The following is a 24755-nucleotide window of genomic DNA, read 5'->3' as shown; positions in this document are numbered from 1 at the left end:
GCAGTCAGACCTGCTCCAGTTGCAGCAGGTCTTCAGGCAAGTCCGCAGCGACAAGGCAGGTGCAAGGTGAAGCCAAGCTGTCAGGGTATCTGGCTGGGCACCAGCATGCCACAGCAGAGCTTAGGCAAGAGCACAGGCCACCAGCCTGAGCTTAAGTACAGCTCCTGAGCGAATTGGGGGAGGCCATGGCAAAGCCTCATATAGCTCTTCCCAGCAGCCTGAGCCCAGCTTACACAGCTGCACTGTATCAGAGCTGACCTTGAACACGTCAGCCAACCCTGTGGGGGCTGGGATGGGGTTGCAGAACCTGTTGGTGCCCTCAAGACCATAAGAATGTTAAAATAGTTAACTTTCTCCACCTAAATATGTATTCAGGGACCTCTTGGAGCTTGGTAATGTCTTGTTTATGTTGTGATAGTTTAAATGGGAATATGTAAAGAAAGAATGGAATATAAGCAACAAAACTGTTATTGGCTCTCTCGAGGCACACAGTAAATGTGTAACATTTACTTCCAAAGAAGATCTAGGAATAAACTTACAGTTAGATAAGGTTAGGTAAAGTTAGATACAGTTTGGCTACTTTGACAAATATTAAGAGACGTTCAGGATACAGCTTCCTTATTTTCACACTCTTGTCTCTGGATGAGTATAGCACTGATCAGTAATAGTAACTTGTTCTGTTAAATAAGGGAAGTGCTTGTTTTTCTTTCAGTAGTGTGATTCTCACTATTCTTCTCTCACAGGAGTTCAGAATACAGAAAGAATTATTACAAAGTGGTGCTGGTAAATCCATGTCTGCACTGACTGCTAGTCACAAATAAAACAGTCTCTCTTTGCAGGGTGGGAAAACTGCAATGATTCAGCTGTGAGAAGTGATTGGATAGCTTTAAGTCAATAGGCAATGAATTCTGGGCAAGTGACGGATGTCTTTACCTTCAAGAAAACTTAGAATAATTTAGAAGGTCCGGTAGATGGTTCATCTGTTTCACCTTAGAAGTTTCTACCCAGCAAGTGTTGTCTTTCAGTTGTCATAACCTAAACCCCCACTACCCCCCCCCGGTTAATACTGTAAAGTTGCTTGAACATAGGTGTTTTCCACTATGTCATTATTTTCTGCTAAAATGCCTAGTGGTCTTCAGTGAGTTATCTCTAATGCTTATTATGAAGGGAATGGTATTTTTAAAAGGTTTAAATTCCCTTCCTTCATTCCTGCCCAGTTTTCTCAAAAGTGCATGGCCTTGATTCGAAGATCCGGTAGGAAAAACCTAACAGTACAATGTATACTGTTCAGCAGGTATTCTTTATTGCGGCACCGGGCACACGGGGGATTTCTCCTCCAAACGTGCACACCAGACACCCTGTTGCTTCAGGTTAAATACAATCACACATGTAAATATTCATTATATTTATATGAACTAATTAGCATATGTAAATATCACGCATGTCTGTTAGCATCTTTGGATGGTCTTCGGGGATCCCAAGATGAAGGCCCATCCTCTTCATCACGCTGTTCACTGATTGACATTTGTTTCTGCGCAAACTCAGTTCTAGGATCACGTATATCATGTCCTCCAGGCTGTTTTGCTCCGGTCTTGTTGCTTTCTTGGTGCCTCTTTATCTCTGTAGCCCAGCGCATCTGCCCTCCCCAGGCCGAGCTGTCTGGAGTAGAATTATTTAGGAGTCTCTTTTATCCCACAGGCATCCCAATTATTTGCTGAGAACCAAGACCACTTTTGTTTCACTTAATTATTTTGTCTGATGACTAAGTGGTAGCTTGTGCCCATGTCCTTCCACTACATTCCTTAATGAGAAAACGGGGATTAGTGTAACAGTTACATCGTTAGGTCACTATGCATTCAGAAATACAAGTTGCAGTACTAAAGACTACTAAAACTAGAAAATATTAAGGCTTTTTTGTTATAGTTTCACGTTTCTTACAATCCCCTCTATCAGCCTTTATGTTGGATGTAGAGCACTGCCGATTTTTTGATTAGTGGAAACAGTAAATAAGAGTAGGGAAAAGCAGAGGTGTTACGCAAAACACGTAGGCTGCGGTGCATTGTCAGGTTTAAGATTGAGATCTGTCTGAACTTAGGTATAATATTAAAAAATTGGTTTTTATATTCTCCATGTTTAATTTCACTGTATGTTGCAATTGGAAGAACTTAAATGCAAGCACATAGCTCTGGTGACACTACTTAATATGCTTTGTGAAATCCTACTTCCAACTTCAATACAACAGAAAAATCAAATCTGAGAAATGTTGATTTATAGTCACCAGTGGAACTGAGGTATAGAACACTGAACAAGAAAAAATACTGTAATTTTTTTCTGTTGCATTTTAATGAATCACAGAGGGTGAACTTTTCTAAGATAGTCTGCATCTTCTTGCTGATAGTATTTCAACTTGGAGCAATTTTTTTATTTCAGTGATACAGCTGAAACTTTCTTAAGAACTGCAAAAGAAAAAAAATATCTCCCAAACCTTCAAAGGTAATGTACTGCAAAACAGGATGCTTAAGAAGCAATTAACTACTTGCGCAATAGCTTTTTGTTCTTCTGTTTGTCATTCAGATCCTTTAGAGAGAAAGCAGTCCTCACATGGCTTTACAGAATTGCAACCCTAGTTTGATCAGTTTCCATAGTCTGGAGAAAGAATGTTCATGTGTTACTGGACCTTTCTCCTTTTTCCAGAGTTGTGAAAACTGGAGACAGACTTCAAAGAAGTTAGAATCCCACAGAGAAAATGACAGGCCTGTGTGTCTGAATGCAGTTCTCTCAGTGAATTGATCCCAGAAACAGTCTATTAAAATAACCCCTGAAAAAGTGTTTTTAAGGACAGGAGAATAGTTAAATAAGCATGTAAAAGTTAATTGCCATTTCTTAAATATATGTAGGTCTGGTAGTGTTTCAGTGACTGTTTTTATTAATGATCAGATTCAGTTAAGCAGCAGAAGCCAGGGATAAAAACATTAGAAGTTAATGAGGAATCAATTAAGTGTTCAAAAGGGTGCTGAATGTAATAACAATAGCCAGACTATTTTCAGCTAAGATTTAATGAGCTATTTTGTAGAATTGCCACATTGTTTAAAAGTTACTTTAAGAGAGCACTTCTCTGATAAGAAATTGATAGGAGGGGTTTTTCCCCTTGTTTTCACTAGATATATTTGTAAAATTAAGCTTATCTTTGGAAAGAGAAGAATCTGAAGGCTACTAAACAGAGAGGTATTCTGTGATTATTCAATCATTCAATCATATTCAATTATTCAATCAGCTTCTTTTCTTCCCCATCATCAAATAGCTGGTTATTGAATGAGTGTTAAAGAAAGCAAAAGGACTTATTTAACACCACAATATGCAGAGTTTGAAAAATGTAGTTGTCTTTTCCTAGAAAACAAACGATTTGTTAAAGGGTAAAATGTGCAAAATGTGTTTCAGCAATGTTCACTACCTACAAAATACATTGTAATAATTTTCTATCTACAAAACTGAAGGATTCTAATGAGCAATAATTACTTGGAAAGGTAAGTACTGGTATTTTATCAAGTCTGCTCATAGAACATGGGCAGATTTAAAATTCATTTTAGAGGATATCTGCATCAAAGTAACTTTTCCTAGGTAAGGCAGTGATTATGCATAGTACTGTGTTTTAGAATTTAATTTGCTTTTTATCCTTCCCTGCTTTAAATTAAATTTGCAGTTGGTGGGCAGAAGTTATATGTGAGACTTTTTCAACGCAAGCTCAACTGGTTAAAGGTGAACAAAATAGAGTATGGAGAGATAAGTATGGATTTGTCACCAATAATTGAAGAACTGGCTGCAGCCAGATTTCTGCAAACAGGTATGGTCAGCATTAATAAATGTTAAAAATATTACAAATAAAATTTGCAGTTGTATCATGTTAGAGCTTAATGCACTACATGCTTGTCTGTGCCTTGAGAAGAGAACTAGAGGAGCAGAGTAAAGGTTTCAGGTAGTTGAGTTGTGTTGTGTTACATTAATAATAAAAGCAGTTAGCGCAATTTAGGTAATAGGGAGAGCTAAATAAGTGTCAGGGCTGTAGGTGCAACAATAAACCTTACTTGCCCTCACCAGCTTCATCTTAGACCCTGACCTGTGTAGCCTCTGCATATTGGTCCAGGAGCTCTGCTTAATATCCTCTAGCACTGCCCTGAGCTGTCTCGCAGGCACCCTGTCACTGGCCTGGTCCATCCCTGCCTGGCTGGACCTCCAGCCAACACTGAAGGTGTTTGTTGCCAGTCTTGGCTGGGGCCGTGTCCTGTGGATAGATCTCAGATGTAAATTGTAGTCTTGTCTCTAGTGTTATGTCCAGCTTGTCTCTTAGATTGACCCTGGACCTGATTCATCATCATGCCTTTTCTGGGACTGCCAGTGGTATCTGTTATTGGGAGTTTGGCTCTGCCCATTCTGTTCACTTGCGGTGAGACTGCAGCAGGGTTGGTGAGGACACTGCCAGTGCTGTGGTCGCTGTTGGCTCCTGGCTCATTCCCCCTTTTCAAACAGGTCTGTCCTTGCAGCTCCCTGGCAGCACCTTTTATTGCATTGGGCAAAGTTTTAATCATCGGGAAGACAAGTTCTTCTGAACAGCAATTTTTTTTTTTTTTGTAACGCATCAGAATTTCTTTATATTTGCTTTTGTTTTGAAGTTGCAAAGGGATTTTTTTTCTGATTAGTCCATTCCTTCAAACTGGGCCTGTGAAGAGGATGAATGTCAAGCTGAACCAGCTAGCATCAGTAATACATGTTTGAAGAATCTAAATCATTAGATTAGTGCTAGGTTATGTGAATGTATTAGACTTTGAGCTGTTGCTCAAAGAGTTGGAAATGATGCCGTGAAAAGCTGGAGTTGAAGACTCAATAGTCAGAGGGCTATTAAGCAGGTATTCTTTGTTGCGGCGCCGGGCACACAGGGGATCTCTCCTCCGGACATACGTGCCAAACACCCTGTCATTTCAGGTTAAATACAACCACAATATGCATATCCATTATATTTCCGAGAAATGCTTAGCATATTCATGACTTTTCCAAGAACGAATTAGCATATGTTAATATCTTTCACGCATGTCTGCTAGCATCCTCGGATGGTCTTTGGGGGTCTCAAGATGAAGGCTTATGCTCCTCATCACAGTGTCCGCTGGTTGACCTTTGTTTCTGCGCAGACTCAGTTCTAAGATTACGTATACCATGTCCTTCCAGCCTGTTTTGCTCCGGAATTGGTGCCCTCTTGGTGGCTCTTTATCTCTGTAGCTTGGTACATCTGCCCTCCCAAGGCTGAGCTGTCTGGGGTAGAATTATTTAGGAGCCTCTCTATCTTAGAGCTTTCCTGTCTTCTCAAAGCAGCAAGTCGAGTTTGCCTAAGTAGTGTTATTGAGGAGCCTCTTTATCTTAAAGCTTTCCTGTCTTCTCAAAACAGCAAGGATCTAGTTTAGTTTAGTTACAATCACTCTGGTAAGTCGAAATTTTACATTTACAGGTATCAGTATGTATAGCACAGTGAATATATGTGGATCATTTTACTTCTAGAATCTGAACTGGAAGACCTGTGTGAAGGGTTGGATTTGCTTTCAGCCCCTGAGCTAAAAGCATTGGCAAAGATCTTTCACTTGCCAAACCCAAATGGTCAGAAACACCAACTTGTGGATGATTTTCTGAGGTTGGCAAAACAACGTTCAGTCTTCAGCAGGAGTCAGGCTGGTGTTGGGACAGTGATTTTAAAAAGGTAACTCAGTTTGTAGTTAAATTTTGCAGGTAAATGTATGATTCAAAGGACTCAATGTATCTGTGTAATACTAGATATTTGAACTATGTGGTGATGCATGATGCATGATCTGTATAATTATCGCTGACACCAACAGAATTGTTTTCAGAATATTGGCTTAAATGATACAAGGGCAGGCTAATGGAAAATGTGTTCAGGAAATAGGAATGAACCTGAGAAAATCAGTTATATTCAAAAAATCTCCTTGGCTCTGGCTTACTCACTACTCCTAGAAAAGGGGCTGATAGTTACTTGCTCAGCCATATCAACTTTGGGAATGTAATACTCTTTAATACTAGTTACCCCATGAGATCAGAGAAAATCCTGTTTTAAATCTGTGCTGTCCTGTGGACAAGTAACAGAAGTCTTGTCTTGTATGAGAAGGCTGGATGAAGATGTGCTAATGGAGATACACTAAAACAAGGGATCTCAAATTGCGGTCTGTAAACATTGCCCTAATAGCAAATCACATCTTGTTGGTACTGCTTGACATAACAACAGGAGTGGCTGCACCCAAAGAGCAGTTAGTTCCTATTCTATTCTGCTTGAAGTTTGGCCCTTAAACTTTTTATTAGTTAATGAATGTCTTTGGCTTTTCACTAGATGTTGCATGCACTATGTAGTTTCTCAAGCTGCTTCTTTCAAGGAAAATCAAGTTTACACATTAATTGGCTTGAAAACAAAATTATTCTCAGACTTCATTCAGTATGTTGGAATTTTTATAAGTGATGGCAAAACCCATTTGTTACAATAATTTTATTTGTCCTTCCAGGGTGAAGGACCTGGCTGGGAAATCTGTCAGGGTCTGTAAAGGCCCCCGGGCTGTGTTTTCTCGAATTCTGCTGCTATTTTCACTGTCTGAGTCTATGGAGGATGAAGAAGCTGGTAGTGCAGGTCAAGGCCAGCTCTCCACAGTCCTTATGGTAAACATGGGGCGTATGGTGTTCCCCAGTTACACTGTGAATAGGAAAACACAGGTCTTTCAGGACAGAGAAGATCTTATCAGGTATGGGGAGCTTTGGCAGCTGTTTGGAAATGTGTTTATTTCTAGAAAATCTTTGCCTGTGCAGTACTTGCATAGGCAAATAAGAATTAATCTTGTAGAGCTCCAGATATAAGTGGGTAGAAGTTGCACTTTGGCAATGATTTAAAATGCATTTTTGTATGCAGGTAGGACTTGTGATTCACAGTGGCTTGCATTTTTAACCAAAATGGCATATTTATTTGCTTTGTGATCATCTGCTGGTGAAAGTTGTTTCTTCATTTGCTGTGATGATGATTAGAATGGACTCTGAACAAAACAAAAAACACGTCCTCTAGTTTAGAAGTAATTTTAAACATAGTGTACCCTGCTAGTGTAAACTGTGCTGATCCTACAAGATTAAGAGTAAAGTTGGCTGCATGATTCAGTGTCTTTGGAGACTTGAAGGGAGTTTTTAAAAGGTATTGTATAGAAGAACTTATTTCTTTTAACTATAAATACTTTTAAAGCCTAATACCGTTATTATGGTTTCTTTCCCTTAGGTATGCAACTGCTGCTCATTTGTCAAATGATATAGCCACTGCAATGGTAAATGGGAACTGGGAAGAAGCTAATCATCTGTATATGTGTGCTAAAGAAACTTGGAACAAACTGAAAAATCACCCCTCTTTGAGGTAGTAAACTGAAAACTAGCCTAGTGTTCATATGAAACTATTAAGTGTATTATCTTTTGGTACTTTTCCTTTTGAGAGAGGCTTATAGACTAGTGATATTATTTAAGCCTGATAAACTTAGAAGCTTTAATGTTCTTGAAAGCTTTGAACTTCCTGGTTGTTTGTTTAGCTTTTAAGTGGTGATATGAAAAGACCTTTTTTATAAAACTTTGGGAGTTAATTAGTAGGCATGGATAAAGTACTAAAACATTTCTGTTCTATGCGCCAGTAAGGAGAACAAGAGCTTTATTTTTTCCTTGTCAGTTTGGTTATATGGCTTTTAGACCAATAGCGATAAGCAGAACTTAAAATTCAATGTGAACAGAAGAATGTTGCAAATGTTGTGAGAAATATACTGGGTTATTCGTCTCTTCAAACTTCCAAGTGGGTATAATTCAGGAAACATTACTCAAGATCTGAGAACTGAAATGATGTGTATTGTTTTTGAAGGGTCCTTCGTCAGTTTGTCTTTCAGTTATTTTGTTTTCTGGCTTAATGATACACCGAAAATTAAAGCCTTGTGTTTGGCATTATATAAATTTTCATGGCAGCTGATTTAAAATAATATTTGTAGAGGGTCATTTGGAGGTCTATTCTATTTTGCACTGAAGACAATGGAAAAACCTATTTTGATTTCAGTTAAGACATTCAAAAGACTTTGTCTTCAAACATAGAGGTACCTACCCTAAAGATATTAGTCGTCTTTTATGCCAGGAAGTGCCTATTCTAGCCTTTTTTTTTTTTTTTTTTGTTCAGCTGTGTTTCTGAAGTTAACCTGACTTTCCAGAACAAGTTGCCCGTAACAAAACATGATGATGCGAATTATTGTTTTGCATCTGATATGAAACTTGCTAACTGCTGTTCAAACCAAAATATGCTGTGCAAGTACAGCTTGCATTTGCTGCCTCAGCTGAACTGTTTTCTTACCTTTGAGTTCTTGACTTTGCAGCTGGGATATGCATTTCAGTTCAATTTTGATATAGAATCATAGAATGGTTTGGGTTGGAAGGGACCTTAAGGATCATCTGGTTCCAACCCCCCTGCCTTGAGCAGGGACATCTTCCACTAGAGCAGGTTGCTCAGAGCTCCATCCAACCTGGTCTTGAACACTGCCAGGGAGGGGGCAGCCACAGCTTCTCTGGGCAACCTGTGCCAGTGTTTCACCACCCTCATGGTGAAGAACTTCTTCCTAATATCTAATCTAAATCTGCCCTCTTTTAGTTTACAGCCATTCCCCCTTGTCCTATCACTACACACCCTTGTGAAAAGTCCCTCTCCATGCTTCCTGTAGGCCCCTTCAGGTACTGGCGGGCTGCTATAAGGTCACCCTGGAGCCTTCTCTTCTCCAGGATGAACAGCCCCAAGTCTCTTAGCCTGTCCTCATAGGAGAGGTGTTCCAGCCCTCTGATCATCTTCGTGGCCCTCCTCTGGACCCGCTCCAACACACCCATGTCCTTCTTATGCTGGGGGCTCCAGAGCTGGACGTAGTACTCCAGGTGGGGTCTCACGAGAGCGGAGTAAAGGGGGCAGAAGCCCCTCCCTCGACCTGCTGGCCACGCTTCTCTTGATGCAGCCCAGGATACGGTTGGCTTTCTGGGCTGCAAACGCACATTGCCGGCTCATGTTGAGCTTCTCACCCACCAGTACCCCCAAGTCCTGCTCCTCAGGGCTGCTCTCGAGCCACTCTCCGCCCAGCCTGTACTTGTGTTTGGGATTGCCCTGACCCACGTGCAGGACCTTGCACTTGGCCTTGTTGAACTTCATGCGGTTCACGCAGGCCCAGCTCTCCAGCCTGTGAAGGTCCCTTTGAATGGCATCCCTTCCCTCCAGCGTGTCAACCGCACCACACAGCTTGGTGTCGTTGGGAAACCTGCTGAGGGTGCACTCAGTCCCACTGTCCATGTCGCCGACAAAGGTATTAAACCTCACCGACCCCTGAGGCACACCACTCGTCACTGGTCTCCACCTGGTCATCGAGCCGTTGACTGTAACTCTGTGTGTGTCCATCGAGCCAGTTCCTTACCCAACGAGTGGTCCACCTGTCAAATCCATGTCATATATAAGGCATTTAATTTTTGTATATGCTTTAGGTGTAAGTATTGTTAGTAAGAGAATTTTAAGAATTTAAATTGCAATCATTGAATTGATCTGAACTGCTTTTCTCTTTCAGCTGTCATAGAGTTTTACCTGAGTATCTGCGACATTTCACAGTTGGCTGGGTGTATACAAGAATCCTTTCTCAAGGTGTTGAAATTTTGCAGAGACTTCACATGTATGAGGTAAAGTGGTGAGGTGAATAGGAGTATGTGTTTAATGCAGCATTGTACATCAATTTACATTTCTGATGTGGCTGGAAAATGGTGATAATGTTTGCTAGGACTTGCTACAGTTCTCTTAACAGATTACTTTTAAGCTAAAAGAGCCTTTTTTTCTTGCTGCTTTAGATAATTGTAGGTACGTTTTGATTTCTGCTTATGCTTTGGAGATTTACCGTATGTAATATACCATAAGACTGTTACTGAGACATCGTTGTTTTGTTACTTAAAGATACCTGTGTTTCACTAGATTTGATTATTGCTTTTAAATAAGAAAATCTTGGAAAAAAAGTCTTTTATGAAGGTGATGATGCCTCTTCACCTAAGGAGCTAACATTTCCCAAGGCCTCTGACTTACATGTTAAAGCAAACCAAATTATTCTGAAAAAAACTTTGCCTCTGCAAACAAGTAATATTCAGGTCTTTTTCGTATACACTAAGGAATACAGAAAAGACAAAAATATACATTTTTGGCAGCTAACCTTAAAGTTTACATAAAATTATTTCTGTTCTAGAGTTTTTAAGACATACCTATGCAGCTGAATACATTGGGTCCTGGAGTAAAAATGAGGTTTGAATTGTGCAGAGACAAAGTTTTATAGTACACAGTAATTAGAAGGGAGAGTGACAAGCTAATTATATAATGAAACTTCAGCTTGGTTTTCTAACTCAATCAATAAAGATATAATCTTGTTGGCTACAGGAGGCGGTGCGGGAGCTGCGGACTCTGCTGTCTCAGGATGTGTATTGTACTGACAGCAGAGGGCGGTGGTGGGATCGCCTGGCTCTGAATTTACATCAGCACTTGAAAAACACTAAGAAGGTATCTTCACAACTGCATGCTGTAAAGCTGGAAACACTGCAGTCGTTGTCTGAAAGCGTTTTTAAGAAGTATTTCGTATGAGAATAACAGTGGGGTAGGCTCTCCTAAAAATGCAGATATTGGTGGGCATCCCAAGGTCAGGCAGCCTGTTTCTCCTAAGAAATTGAATGTTGAGTGTACCCTCATCCTTGGTTGGCCTGCTTTTCTGTGTTGCGTAGAACACCACCGTTTGGCATGAAGAGTTGTATGGTGGTATCAGGCAGCAGTTTCCTTGCTGTTCTGCCTTATAAATTTGCCTACTGTGCAAGAAGCAATTTCTTTCAGTAAAACACTTCTGCTGTCGAACCTGAGTCATGATGAGGCCGTCTCGGGAATGAAAAAAACAAACATGATCGTAAGGACTTTTTTAATGTTTTCAAACAAAAACTTAAGAGAATTAAGACCTTGGCCAACTGTTGCCAGTGGGGGAGAAGGTTGTCTTCTATATCGGGACCAATTTTGGTGTGGGGTTTCTACTGTAGGGGATCAAGCAGTCGACAACCCCATTTCTAATCTGTTACTTGTACACAGCTGTGGCAGGTTTATTAGTCTTCAACAGCAAATTTAAACTATTTCCATGGTCCTACAAGAGGAACTGTAGCTGACCACCCTTAGACTGGTAAAGAATAACAGTGGGTTTAGATAGCGTGTATTATAGGCTATGTTCATCCTGGTCTGTTTAATTCTCTTAGGAAGACAGAGGAGGGGAGAAGAAGTTTTGAGGTAATCTTAGCTTTTGCTGAAACTTTGTTTTCTTCACTCTTCCCTTCCAGTAGGACACACACACCAGTAGGGTGTGTTTGTACAAGTAAAACACATGATCTGTGCAATGAGTAAACTTGCCTGCAGCTTCAAGTCTGAATGAGGCAGTTCAGGCTTTTAGAAATGCTGTGTACACGATGAGCAGTCTTTGAGTTTCCTAAGTGATTAGCTGGCATGTAGCTGAATGGAAGAAAAACAACCATGTGGGAATGGCAAGGATTGTGTGCAAGGATTACTGTAAATCTCTGTAGAACTTTCTGGCACCTCAGGAAAGAGTTTTGCAGTAGAAGATAAAGAAACCAGAGAAAACTGCAAGCTGCAGTATGAGTTGTGCCTTTGAATTCCTTGTGAGCCAGCACCAGTTTTTCACACACTTCCTTTTCAAGAGCCACAAGGCGCAGAAGCCCCTGTCTGACTCATTTTAGGGGTCAGTTGCAGTTCTGTGCATTTTCTGAGTGAGAAACAGCAGGTGGTAGTTGTGTCAGCTGCAGGTCTGAGGATTTATAAATACAGGAGATTATGTCCATTTTTCCTGTTGGTTACATATAAAGGAGAAATATTGTCAGTGATTGAAAATGACAGTCTGTAGGACGGTTTAGGCCACAGTGAAGTGTGGGCAGACTGAAAATCAACTTTTAACTAAAAGACAAAGACGACCAATCTAATTAAACACATCTAAGTTACCTGACTAATTTGGCAATGAAAAGTAGAGATTAAAAAAAGTTTTAAGTCCAGGAAGAGTAGCAGTTGTAGAGTTATTTAAAATAAGCAGAGAATGACTTTTTTTTTTCCTTGATGTTGCTTCCTTGCCTCACTAAGGCTATTGAGAATTGGGAGTAAAATGCTCTTATTTTGTGTTGCATTTTAATTCTCTAAGTCTGTTAATAGGAAATAATATCATAGGCTGTCAAGCGTCTGCAGTTGTCTCTTCTGCATCTTATACCCCTATATCGAGCTTTTTCCAGATTTGGAATTAGAAGTTTTACAAAGGAAGAGTTAGTCTCAGTTCCTTATTTATGAATTAGGACAAAGTGCCTTCCTGAAGTTACAGAAAGAAGGTACATCAGAACCATGGTTTTAATTAATTTTTGGAGTCCATATTTAACCCTGGATATTCTTCAGTGCAGTAGTGCATTGGTCTAAAATTTGTTCTGTATGCATGTTCTTGCACAACTGATCTGGTGCTCCTGTTTTGAAAATACGTGCTGTTAAGAAACTGGCTCTAAAATATTAAATTGATTTACCTTAGAGCTAACTCTTTTTTTCTCATCACTTATGTGGAATTTACACTTCCTTAATCTTCTACTGATCAGTAAAAATGGAGAGTAATTTCTTTTTACTGTATGAGTGCAAATTTGAATCCAGAAGCCTGCTACAAAATACAACTTACTAGTTAGAACTTCAGTGCATAAGTAAGAAAGGTGGCCCTATCTTCGACATGTTTTTTTACACTCATGTTGTTGTGGTCCTTAAATCAATTGGTCTTTTGAGCTTAGTAATAGACAGATGTGCATAGGTCTTTCTAAATTATTGCTTGTTTACCTTGCTCTGTGCTAGGCCATTGACTGCATTAGAAATGGGCTGGCAGACCCGTTTGTACGTACTGGGCATCGTCTCTCTCTCTACCAGCGGGCCCTACGAATCAGAGACTCGCCCAGCTGCAAGCAGTTCAGATGCCTGTTTCATGATCTGCCAGTCATAACTGTGGAGGATGTGACACACGTGAGTAAAGTTACTGGTGGTTTCTGAGAAATGACAACTCAGGAGGTCTTTTTTTCTTCTGACAAGAAAAAATTATCTGGGAGACTGTTACGTGCTATGCACCAGCCTCTGACTTATTTGTGCTGCAGGAAAATGAATACAAATGTGTTTCTAAAACAGAAGCTTTAGGGAAACAAGTATTTCTACTTTTTAATAAATAGTCAGCTGCTTAGTTGGAGTCAGTCAGCCGTATGCTGATTTAATTTGCATTGCTTTACTGAATATGTGTTATGAATCTGATCAGCTATAAAGTTCACTAAATTACCAGCAACACTCACAGAACCTTTCTGTCTGAGGAGTCTGATCAAATCAGTGCATTGCCTCTGGTGTCCTCAGGCCAAGCATTCTGTGTGTAAGAAAAAGTAATAGTAACCTTAGCATGTTGTCAGCGTTAGGTTAAGGGCTGAAAAAATGCAAGGTTTTTTTACTAGTCTTTGGGAGTTACGCACTCCAAATATGCATCATATTGGAATGGATTTTTTTTTAACTTGTTCTTTTCCCTGTTATTGCAAAGATAATTGTATTTGGGCAAAGTCAGAGCAGAGCCTCACTTTCTCACTCAGCCGTGTCACCATGTATCTCCGTACAGCCCTTCTTGGTCCAGAATCAGTCTCCTCAGTCATCTGTATTCTTTCTTCCTAGTCCTGCATATAGAAAGACTACATTCCCATGTGCCCAGCATTTTTGCTAGACATTTTTTTTTCTGAAAAATTCGCCAGTTTACAAAAACTAAACAGAATTATTTCAAGGGAATGGCAGGTTAAATTTTATTCAGTGGATTTTTGGAAACAAGTCTGGTTCTGTTTTGAAGAAAACAGAAAAGGAGGAATGTATGTTCCAGGAGAGATTCAGATACCTAGGCTGAAGTTTTTTTAATGTAATGCTGGAAAGTAACTAGTTCTTTTAATATGTTCAGGTTACAATCAAAGGCAAGATGTGTCCTCAGATGGGAATGGGGAAATCTGTATTTCTAATGGAGGATATTGGTGATGAAGAAGGAGGCGAAGACTTCAGTGTATCCACAGTCATGTGCTCAGTTGAGGAGCTGGCTTTAACTCATTACAGGCAGGATGGTTTTGATCAGGGTAACGGTTACTTTCTTGTTTTTTTGATACAGTAAAATAACTGTGGGGATAAAGAACCAATTTACTAAGCTGTTTAGTTAATAGACCAGTTTTAGCAGATTTCATTAGACCAGTTTTGAGTCTGATTCTGTTTCCTTCCCAAATGGCTCTAATATGTAATTTCCTTACCAAAATGCTCCAATATGTATTTTCAACCTGACCTGCTTCCTGGTCTTTAGCTGCCTTCATATACCTAAGGTGGTTTTGAAATGTGTTAGGAAAAAACCCCAACATTTCTTCTTTATCTCCATAGAAAATGACTTAGCCTTTCTTATCAGTGAACAGCTGTTTTGTTTATTAGGGGTAAAATGCTAGAAGTGTCGTTTAAGGGAGTGTCATTAAGGAAAGGTAAACTTCCACTGATTTTTGGTACTAGATGAACATGAAAACAGTGTATACCATAGCAAGACACTTTGCAATTTCTTTTGGAAAGACTTGATTTTCAGCTCTACTAGTAGTTGTTCATGTATTTTTACAACCTAAGAGCTGTGAAAACCCATGGACAAATAAGAATATATAGTCTGTTTTACTTTTTTGTATTTTGCTTTTTTCCTGTAAGTGGGTTATTTTCTAAGGTAAAATTTATGTTTTTGCGTAAAATATATATTTTACTATAATTTTGTATTATTGGTGTGTTCCCAAATACTGTTGCAGGAAAAGTGACCCTATTAGAAAAGGGTAAATGGGAAGGTGACAGTATTTAGAATTTGGGAGAATTCTGCTGAAGTCCCCACTCAGTTCCTCACTCCCATCCAGTCACCGTCAGCCTTCTTGGCTCAGTGGCTCAGTACAAATTTTGAGCACACAATGGCCATCTATGATCTAGTGGTACGCCTAAGGGAGCAGAATGCCCAGTCCAGCGCTATACATGCACACTAACGCATGCACATATGCACACACGCACAGTCTCTTGTGCAGTCTCTCTCTCTCCCTCTGGAATATGTGTGATATATCGTACATGTAGAATACAGATAGACTATAATATATATTATATATAATATAATAAGATATAGCATATATTCTATTATCTGTATGTATTACATGTAACATTGCATATAATATTATATGTAATATACTAATAGGCTAATAGCAGAACATAGGTCACAGAGCAGCTGAGATTGGCAAGGGGCTCTGGAGGTCACCCTGCACAACCCTCCCTGACTCAAGCAGGGCCACCTCCCTGACTCAAGCAGGGCCACCTCGAGCCAGTTGCCCCGAACCGTGTCCAGCTTTTGCATGTCTCCAAGGATGGAGACTCCACAACCTCTCTGGGCAACCTGTGCCAGTGCTCGGTCAACCTCACAGTGAAAAAGTGTTTCCTGAATTAGATCTGGCCAGGGATGTCAAAGGGAACAAGAAAGCCTTCTATAGATATGTCAGTGATAGAAGGCAGACTAGGGAAAATTTGGGCCCTCTCCGGAAGGAAGCTGGAGACCTGGTTACCCAGGACGTAGAGAAAGCTGAGTTGCTTAACGACTTTTTTGCCTCAGTCTTCAACAGCAAGTGCTCCAGCCACACTGCCCAAGTTGCAGAAGGCAAAGGCGGGGACTGGGAGAATGAAGAACTGCCCACTGTAGGAGAAGACCAGGTTCGAGACTGCGTAAGGAACCTGAAGGTGCACGAGTCCATGGGGCCTGATGTGATGCATCCGCAGATCCTGAGGGAACTGGTGGATGAAGTTGCCAAACCACTCTCCATCATATTTGAGAGGTCATGGCGGTCTGGGGAGGTCCCCACCAACTGGAGAAGGGGCAACATCACCCCCATTTTTAAAAAGGGGAAGAAAGGAAGACCCAGGGAACTACAGGCCACTCAGCCTCACCTCTGTGCCTGACAAGATGATGAAGCAGATCCTCCTGGAAACCATGCTAAGGCACATGGATAACAAGGAGGTGACTGGGGACAGCCAACACGGCTTCACCAAGGGCACAATGTGCCTGACCAGTTTGATATCCTTCTGTGACGGGGTTACAGCATTGGTGGACAAAGGGCAGGCAACTGACATCATCTACCTGGGCTTGTGCAAGGCAGTTGACACTGTCCCGCATGATGTCCTTGTCTCTAAATTGGAAGGACATGGATTTGACAGGTGGACCACTCGTTGGGTAAGGAACTGGCTCGATGGACGCACTCAAAGAGTTACAGTCAACGGCTCGATGACCAGGTGGAGACCAGTGATGAGTGATGTGCCTCAGGGGTCGGTACTGGGGCCGGTGAAGTTTAATGTCTTTGTCGGCGACATGGACAGTGGGACTGAGTGCACCCTCAGCAGGTTTCCCAACGACACCAAGCTGCGTGGTGCGGTTGACACGCTGGAGGGAAGGGATGCCATTCAAAGGGACCTTCACAGGCTGGAGAGCTGGGCCTGCGTGAACCGCATGAAGTTCAGCAAGGCCAAGTGCAAGGTCCTGCACGTGGGTCAGGGCAATCCCAAACACAAGTACAGGCTGGGCGGAGAGTGGCTCGAGAGCAGCCCTGAGGAGCAGGACTTGGGGGTACTGGTGGGTGAGAAGCTCAACATGAGCCGGCAATGTGCGCTTGCAGCCCAGAAAGCCAACCGTATCCTGGGCTGCATCAAGAGAAGCGTGGCCAGCAGGTCGAGGGAGGGGCTTCTGCCCCCTTTACTCCGCTCTCGTGAGACCCCACCTGGAGTACTACGTCCAGCTCTGGAGCCCCCAGCATAAGAAGGACATGGGTGTGTTGGAGCGGGTCCAGAGGAGGGCCACGAAAATGATCAGAGGGCTGGAACACCTCTCCTATGAGGACAGGCTAAGAGACTTGGGGCTGTTCATCCTGGAGAAGAGAAGGCTCCAGGGTGACCTTATAGCAGCCTGCCAGTACCTGAAGGGGCCTACAGGAAGCATGGAGAGGGACTTCTCACAAGGGTGTGTAGTGATAGGACAAGGGGGAATGGCTGTAAACTAAAAGAGGGCAGATTTAGATTAGATATTGGGAAGAAGTTCTTCACCATGAGGGTGGTGAAACACTGGCACAGGTTGCCCAGAGAAGCTGTGGCTGCCCCCTCCCTGGCAGTGTTCAAGGCCAGGTTGGATGGAGCTCTGAGCAACCTGCTCTAGTGGAAGATGTCCCTGCTCAAGGCAGGGGGGTTGGAACCAGATGATTCTTAAGGTCCCTTCCAACCCAAACCATTCTATGATTCTGTATGTCTGTATATATGTTCATACATATGTGTGTCTCCCTACATTCACACAGGTTGCCCGGAGAGGTTGTGGAGGGTGTGTAGATAGATATATATATATATATATGTTCATATCAACATACTTATGTGTATTCACATATATATGTATACATATATGAGATGTATGTTAAATATTTAGATATGTTATATATTATAAATATTCCACTGTCGGATATAATTGTAAATATATACAATAACTATAAAACATTATATGTAACAGTAATATATGTTATACAATATGCAAGATCTAATGATATACTATAAAAATGTATATTATGTTTTTAGTATGTTATATATTATCATCAGTACTATACTAACATATAACACCTAATACATGGGATATAAAGTATATTTAGTAATTTATGTATGTAGTGCATATAATTTTATTATGATGATAGTACAATATAGAACATATGTAAATTTATATACATCATATACCATACAATTATGTGCTATAAATATATAGAATTTATAATATTTATAAATACATGTGAACTATTTAAATAATGTCATTACTATGGTATACTATATTATGGATTATATACTATGTATTATATATTATACATTACATACTACCTATTGTTATTAGTATATATGTGACATATGTTTTATGTACGTATGCTATATATAGCATATATGATATATACATTGTTGTACTGGGTTTGGCTGAATGGAGTTGATTTTCTTCGTGGTAGCCCCTGTGCTGCTGCGGTTTAGGTTGGTTTAGGTGGACGGTGTTGATGCTACAGGGATGTTTTGTCTCTTGCTGTACAGTGCTTACACAGCGCCAAGGCTCTCTCCTTTTCTCCCCCCTGTGGGTAGGCTGGGGGGGGCAGGGGGCTGGGGGGGTGCAGCCGGGCCAGCTGACCCCAGCTGCCAGGCACATGCCCTGCCAGCGGATGTCTTGCTTGGCAATAGCGGGGGGGGGGGTAGTTTTTCCAAAGTATCTGTGGCTCAGAGACTGGCTGAGCATTGGCCGCATTGGCCTGCTGGTGAGCGAGTGCTTTTGCATCACTTCCATTTCTTCTTCCGTGCCCCCCCCCCCCCATCACTTATTAAATTGTCTGTATCTCAACCCCTGAGGGATGTGGGTTTGTTTGTTTCTTGTTCTTCCTCGCTTTTGCCCTTCCAGTTGTCTCCCCAAGTGCACTGGGGCGGGAGGGGTCAGCAGCTGGGTCGGAGGGCCTGTCTGCCATCCAGGGTCAATCCACCACAAGTTTTTTTAATATACAAAAATAAGTGCGTGTGTGTATATATAGATATATGCACATATTCATACATAGACTTTTATATATATGAACATATATGCATATATATGTACACACACACGTATCACGTATGTATATTATACCTCTACATGAAAAACAACCCCCAGCCCTCATGGGCTGATGTAAAGACAATTTATTGAGTGAGAGGGATGAAAAAGTAAAGGAAAGATGATGCAAAAGCAATCCCTCACCACCAGCAGACCAGTGCTTAGCCTGTGTTACTCAAAAATGTAATATATTAATAACAAAATGTTTATATATGTTTAAAAAGGATTGTTACACATACATATATACATGCACACATATATGTATATGTGTGTATGTATACATACATTAATGTGTTCATGTGCACATGTATATGTGTCTATATGTCAATGTAATAGAAAACATTTTTATGTAGACAAACATTTTGTTGCTGATGTATTACATTTTTAGTATACTGGCTGAGCATTGGTCTGGTGATGAGTGCTTTTTTGCAGCAGATGTATGTATACGTATATATGCATACATGTATACATCTGTGTATATGTGTAGCTCCATATATGTATAAGTATGCATACATGTATGTGTATATATGTCTAATATAAAACATATATAAACATTTTGTTATTACGGTATTACTTTTTTTGTGTAAAAATTTTTTTTAAAAGTGTATTAAAAATTATTCAGGTTAGAACAGTAAACCTTATTTGTGACAGGGCAGAGCACTGTAATCCTACGCTGTGAATGAAGGCTGCTACCCTGGAAATGGAAAATGTTAGCAAGTTGTGGAAGTAACAAACTGCATGTACAGCTTGGTGCTGTAATGTTATTATATACTGACTTCAGCTATGTGTAAACCTGAGCATAGCGTGGTGCTGGTTTGGATCATGATGGTTTAGTACCTCTTCATACGAGACTGCTGTAGAAATTAATGTTTCAATTTTTATTGAATTTTGCCCTTTAGGTATTCATGGGGAAGGCTCAACATTTATGACGCTGTATGGTATTCTAATGTGGGATATCATTTTCATGGATGGCATACCCGACGTTTTCAGAAATTCTTATCAGGTAGTTGTGAAAGGCTTTCTGTAGTTAATTTCTTTACCCATTGCTGTCGACTCTGTAACCATGTTAAAATCTTACTCAGGAATAGATGAACATTGTAGTCTGCTGGACTTTACAGACAGCTCTTGGTGTTTGCTTGGTTTTATTACTTGTTATATTGGGCTTGTCATTGAAGGGCTCTTTGCTCTCTAATTGCTATGTAAGTCTGGACTGACTGTCAGGTAGGGCGTGTATCGGCTGGCTTAACGCCTGCGTCCTATCTCTGAACTCACTGGTCATTGTTTCCCTTATAGTCGGTGGAAGAACACTGCTACACGATAGCATTGTTCATCTCGTTTGAAGATGATGCATTCCATTTAAAAAAAGCCACACAGACATACAAGAGTCTGTTTCTTTTCAATAGCCTTTAAAGGGAAGTCACGTTGAGTGTGTTAACACCCCCCCACCCACTCCACCCCAACATGTTTGTGCTTTTGGGATCATCCTTCCTTTCTGTCAAAGAAACAAACAAGCAAACAACACCACACCACCCAACAACTCCCCGCCACACCCTAAGATTAATAATTCCAGGTGAACTTGTGGCTTTTAGCTAAATGCTTTACATCCTACAAATTGCAGCTGGAAACAGTTTTAATAATTGCAATTAGAAAACTTGATTACTTAGTGACATCTGCTAAGAAAACCCTAAGAAGCCATCTCAACTGTTGCAGAACTGAAAAAGGTCAGACAGTTGTCTTCTTTCTTCCACCTTATCCCATTGTGTCTAACTGGAACCCTGGTGGACCAGCCAGTGCTGTTCTCCTCCTCAACTGGATTTATTTGTACTGTGAGAAGTTACAGGTTTGTATCAGTAGGAGCTAGCTTAGGTAGAAATTTCTTCTTATTTTAGAGGTGAAACATTCCCCCCCTCCTTGCCCCCCAGTTCTTTTTCAACAGTATGAAGTAGAAATCCTTGTGGCTGAGTCGAAAACCACCTGGTGGTTTTGGAGCTGGCTGTTTCCCTAATTAGCAACCACTATGGTGGAGAGGGAGATACATTCCCTCAAGGCCACCCTTACCTAGTCCCTTAAGCAAAGGATGTAAAAATCTAGAGAATCAAACAGTACAATTATTTTATTAGGCCAGTAGGACTAAACTCAAAACTATGAATGAGTTGCTCGCTGTCCTGCTACACTGAAGTTTAATTTTTTTTGTTTTATTTTATGTTGACATGGATTATAAGTCTGTATACAGTCATGTCTTGAAATAATTTCTTAAGTCACGAGCCCCTGATTATAAGTGTGTTCTTGGTCATATCCTTGGAGAGCTACTCAGGGATGAAAAGAGGCAACTTACTACAGAGTAGTGGCTGTTCTTTGCAATGTCTTTTACCACTTGAGTCTTGTATTCATCTGACCAAGTAAATTTAGGGTTGAATACTATTTGCAGAAAGAACTAAGATATGGTTGTCCTTCTTGCTTTGGAATTTTGAGGTGGGACATAAAGGCATTTGCAGTTTTTTAGGCAGGAGATTTTACTTACTAATGCAGAGCAAAGCTATCGTGAGCCTCAGGCATGAACAAGGATGAGCTGAAAGCTCACACATTGTCTCAGTCATTCCTACACTGTAGGCTTGTGGGATTCGCTGTGGCAGCAGCATGTGTAAGGTTGAAATCTGCCATTTTTCCAAGTGCTCTGCACTTGGTTTTGAAAAGCTAGAGTGGCACTCAGCTACTACTTGATAGCTTTTTCAGCCATGTTCAGAATTGAATAATAACTGCAGTGACTGCATGCAGTAAGGGGTTCAGCACTATGCATAAGGTGGTCTGCTTTTAGGTGGCTTAAGTGATACTCCCCAGTTTCATCACTGCTTTCTTCCCACCTCAGCCTGCTCACTGGGGCTGAGCAGTCTGGATGCCAATTCCAAATCCTGACTAGAATATTACTGCTCGCAGAAGTAGGAGAGCAGATAGCACTGTGTTGTCTGTCAAAGGAACCCTCCAGCTGGAGGTCAGAAACCAAGAGTACAGGCTAAGCTGTGGCCAGCATTTGTTGCACTGGCATTAGCTGTTAAAATATGTGCAAATCTTTCCCCATTTAATAAACGTTTATGAGGTGGACATGTTGAAGTTTACTCAGTGTTTGCGTGAATTTGTAGTTGTGATAAGAAAAATATGAAGTAGGGCATTGTCATTCTTGGAATTGCTGTGTTGGTGGCAGCTCCTCAGAGCTGTGTTTACCTTTTTATACAGATGTTCCCGCTGGATTTATACACTGACAGCTTCTATGAGAACAGGAGGGGTGCCATTGAGGCCAGACTCCAGCAGCTTCATACAGCTTCCTCAGAGATACTGGAAAAGCTGGTTGCTGACATCTGGACCACTCAGGAGGGAAAGGCAGTGGCACTGGTTAGCTGGGGACGGTTTACTTCCCTCCAGCAAGTTCAGGTAAGTAACTGTTGTCCAGAGTGGGCACTCTGATTAGGCTGGCCGATAAATCACACATGGCCATAGTGCACTCACAGGACTGAGGCACTGAGCCAAGACTGCTGGTGAGTGGTGGGGGGAGGAAGCGTGGGGGGACTTCTGCACAGTCCTCCCTGTCCCAGCTGCTGCTCTCTGTCCTGATATGGTCACTTCTCCTGCAGCAGTAGTTGGGAACACACCAGGGAAATCGCTGTAGATAACATCTACTTAAATTTCCTAGTATGCATGACTAAACAAAAAGCTGAGATGGGCCACAGAATATTCTTGTGAGAGTTGGGATATGGCTGTACAGGAAATTCAAAAACAACAAAAACAAACACTGCCACCAAAACTTCTCTTACAGAGCCTTGTCTCTTGCCTTGGAGGAATGTTTCTGAGTGGTGTTTTTAGGCGGCTTTCCAAAGATCTACGCCATTGCAGAGGGGGACTTCCTGACCTGGTTGTGTGGCGGACTCACACTAATCACTTTAAGGTATATTGGGAGATCATGGAAATACTCGGTGCTCAGCTGAGCTTACCCTTAGGTGTAAAGCCTTCCTGTTGTCAGCCCACACAAATGTTTTTTTTCCTGTTGTGTTGGAGTTAAACCTGCTGCTCATCTGCCCAGCACCTATGGCAAGTAGCGGGTGATGGGTTATCTGGTATTTCATCACATTTTGCTGTAGCTTCAGTGAGCATAATGAGAAACAGCCAGAGGTGGCTACATAGTGTTGTAGAATAGGTCTGCAATTGAAATTACTGTCAAGCAACTGTTAATCAGTTGTACAGATTCTGACTGTTGCTAGCAAGGGGTGCTAATGTCACCACTTACACAAAAACTTGAATAGCTAAGACTACAACTGTGTCTGTCTCTGCTACAAACATTGAGTAAACAGCCATGGTTTGTGTCTTGGTAGTGCAATATGTACTAGGAGACTACTGGCCATTGCTCGGCTGCTGGAGCGACTTGTCAGGCATTTTAACACCCAGCTGAACAGCCCGAGTTAGTTCTCCAGAGCATCTGAACAGGCCGCTGTTAGTATCAGCTGGAACAGGAGAGGTTGCAGATGACTGAATATGTGGTATCTTCACTCACCAGTGCCTCTATCTGTGTTTTGGTAAAATTTAGTTCTCATGTTCCAAAGTTTACCTGTAAGAGTTAATAATTTAGCACCCACTGGGCCTCCTGTTGTGCTAAAATCTGTATTATTTTTGTTGCAAAGAACAGCTGTGAAAGAACACTTATATGTCTGTGGGCTCTAACGGTCTTTCAGTTCCTCTGCAGGCACACTACTAACCATCCGCCTTTCCTTGTAGCTGGTGGAAGTGAAAGGCCCCAACGACCGCCTGTCCCACAAGCAGATCCTCTGGCTGAGTGAACTGCAGAAGCTGGGTGCTGTGGTAGAAGTTTGTCACGTGCAAGCTGTTGGAGGCAAGAGCAAACGCCTCAGCTGACAGCAGCAGTCTGATGACACACGAGTGTTTTACAAGAACTGGCATGACACAGTACTGGCTGCTGCTTATTAAAAGTAGTTGCTTCTAGAATTCTGGCTTCTTTTTTAGCACAAAACATTACAAAAAACAGTTGGAGAAGACTGTCAGTATGATTTACTGTGTGTCACTGTGTTCAGAAGCAAAGCCTTTCTCTGCTACATCCCATTCATACTTATTCTGTCAAAGGCAATCCAGGGTGTTTGCCCAGCAAAGGGAAACAGCTGGCATCGCAGCCGTACCAGCTGAGAACAGCCTCTGCAATGCAGAATGTGGCACAGCAAGTCCTGGTCAGTTCCGTGGTGCCTGCGTAGCCTAAGTTCACCACATTGTGCACGTTCAGTGCCTTTCCAGGATTGTCAGAACCAGTATGGTTCTTTCACTGTTCCCACTTTGCATTATGTGTTTCAGTTTTTCACTTTAACATAAAAAAATACAGCTGGTCAATGATGGCATAGAGTAAGGCACCCCCCCCCCCCTTTTTTATTTAAAGCTGTTTTTACGTGCTGCTATGTAGGAAAGGATAATTTCTTTCACAGCTCCTGCTGCTGTCAATATCTGCATTACCTGTGTAAAAGGGAAGCATTTCTGGTAGCAGACAGGAGTTGTTCAGTGCCAGGATCACTGCACTCCTCTGCAGGGTGTCACTCATCATGGTCAGTTTTGCCCCACATAAGTGGATGTGTTTTCTCATGCAGAAAGAAGCCAGTCAACTGAAATGGAACCAAAAGGATGAGTTCTCTTTTAAGACATCACAATCCTGTGGGTTTGTCTCAATTTTAAACACATAGCCAACATCTTGTCTCTGGAGTCTTCATTCGCATGCTCAGTCAGTTCTCCTGAGAGCAGAAACTCTGCTTACCGTACAAACAGCAGACACCGTCATAGAATGTAGTGAGAAATTAAGATCATTTGCACATCTTTTTTATTAATCATCTTTCTACAGCACAGCGTCCCTGCTGTCCTTGGAAAAAACTACCGCCCCCCCCCCCCCCCCCATATTTTTTT

At 41.4% G+C, this 24755-nt stretch overlaps 1 protein-coding gene across 4 annotated transcripts in view; it reads left to right on the top strand.

Annotated features, from left to right (window-relative positions):
* Positions 1-24695, top strand: part of FAN1 (FANCD2 and FANCI associated nuclease 1) — a 29079-nt gene extending 4384 nt beyond the window's left edge. For all 4 annotated transcript variants that reach the window (XM_075431882.1, XM_075431881.1, XM_075431879.1 and 1 more), the window contains exons 3-14: positions 3701-3841; positions 5545-5740; positions 6552-6785; positions 7304-7435; positions 9645-9753; positions 10493-10612; positions 12971-13135; positions 14091-14259; positions 19712-19815; positions 22044-22238; positions 22621-22749; positions 23574-24695. In XM_075431882.1, the coding sequence (XP_075287997.1) occupies positions 3701-3841; positions 5545-5740; positions 6552-6785; positions 7304-7435; positions 9645-9753; positions 10493-10612; positions 12971-13135; positions 14091-14259; positions 19712-19815; positions 22044-22238; positions 22621-22749; positions 23574-23711 (1832 nt within the window). In that variant the 3' untranslated portion in view covers positions 23712-24695. The remainder of the gene's footprint in view (positions 1-3700; positions 3842-5544; positions 5741-6551; positions 6786-7303; positions 7436-9644; positions 9754-10492; positions 10613-12970; positions 13136-14090; positions 14260-19711; positions 19816-22043; positions 22239-22620; positions 22750-23573) is intronic.
* Positions 24696-24755: the final 60 nt, after the last annotated feature.

This window comes from Opisthocomus hoazin, chromosome 10 (genome assembly GCF_030867145.1).
Source record: "Opisthocomus hoazin isolate bOpiHoa1 chromosome 10, bOpiHoa1.hap1, whole genome shotgun sequence".
Taxonomy (NCBI): Eukaryota; Metazoa; Chordata; class Aves; order Opisthocomiformes; family Opisthocomidae; genus Opisthocomus; species Opisthocomus hoazin.
This window is presented reverse-complemented; position numbering and strand designations above follow the sequence as displayed.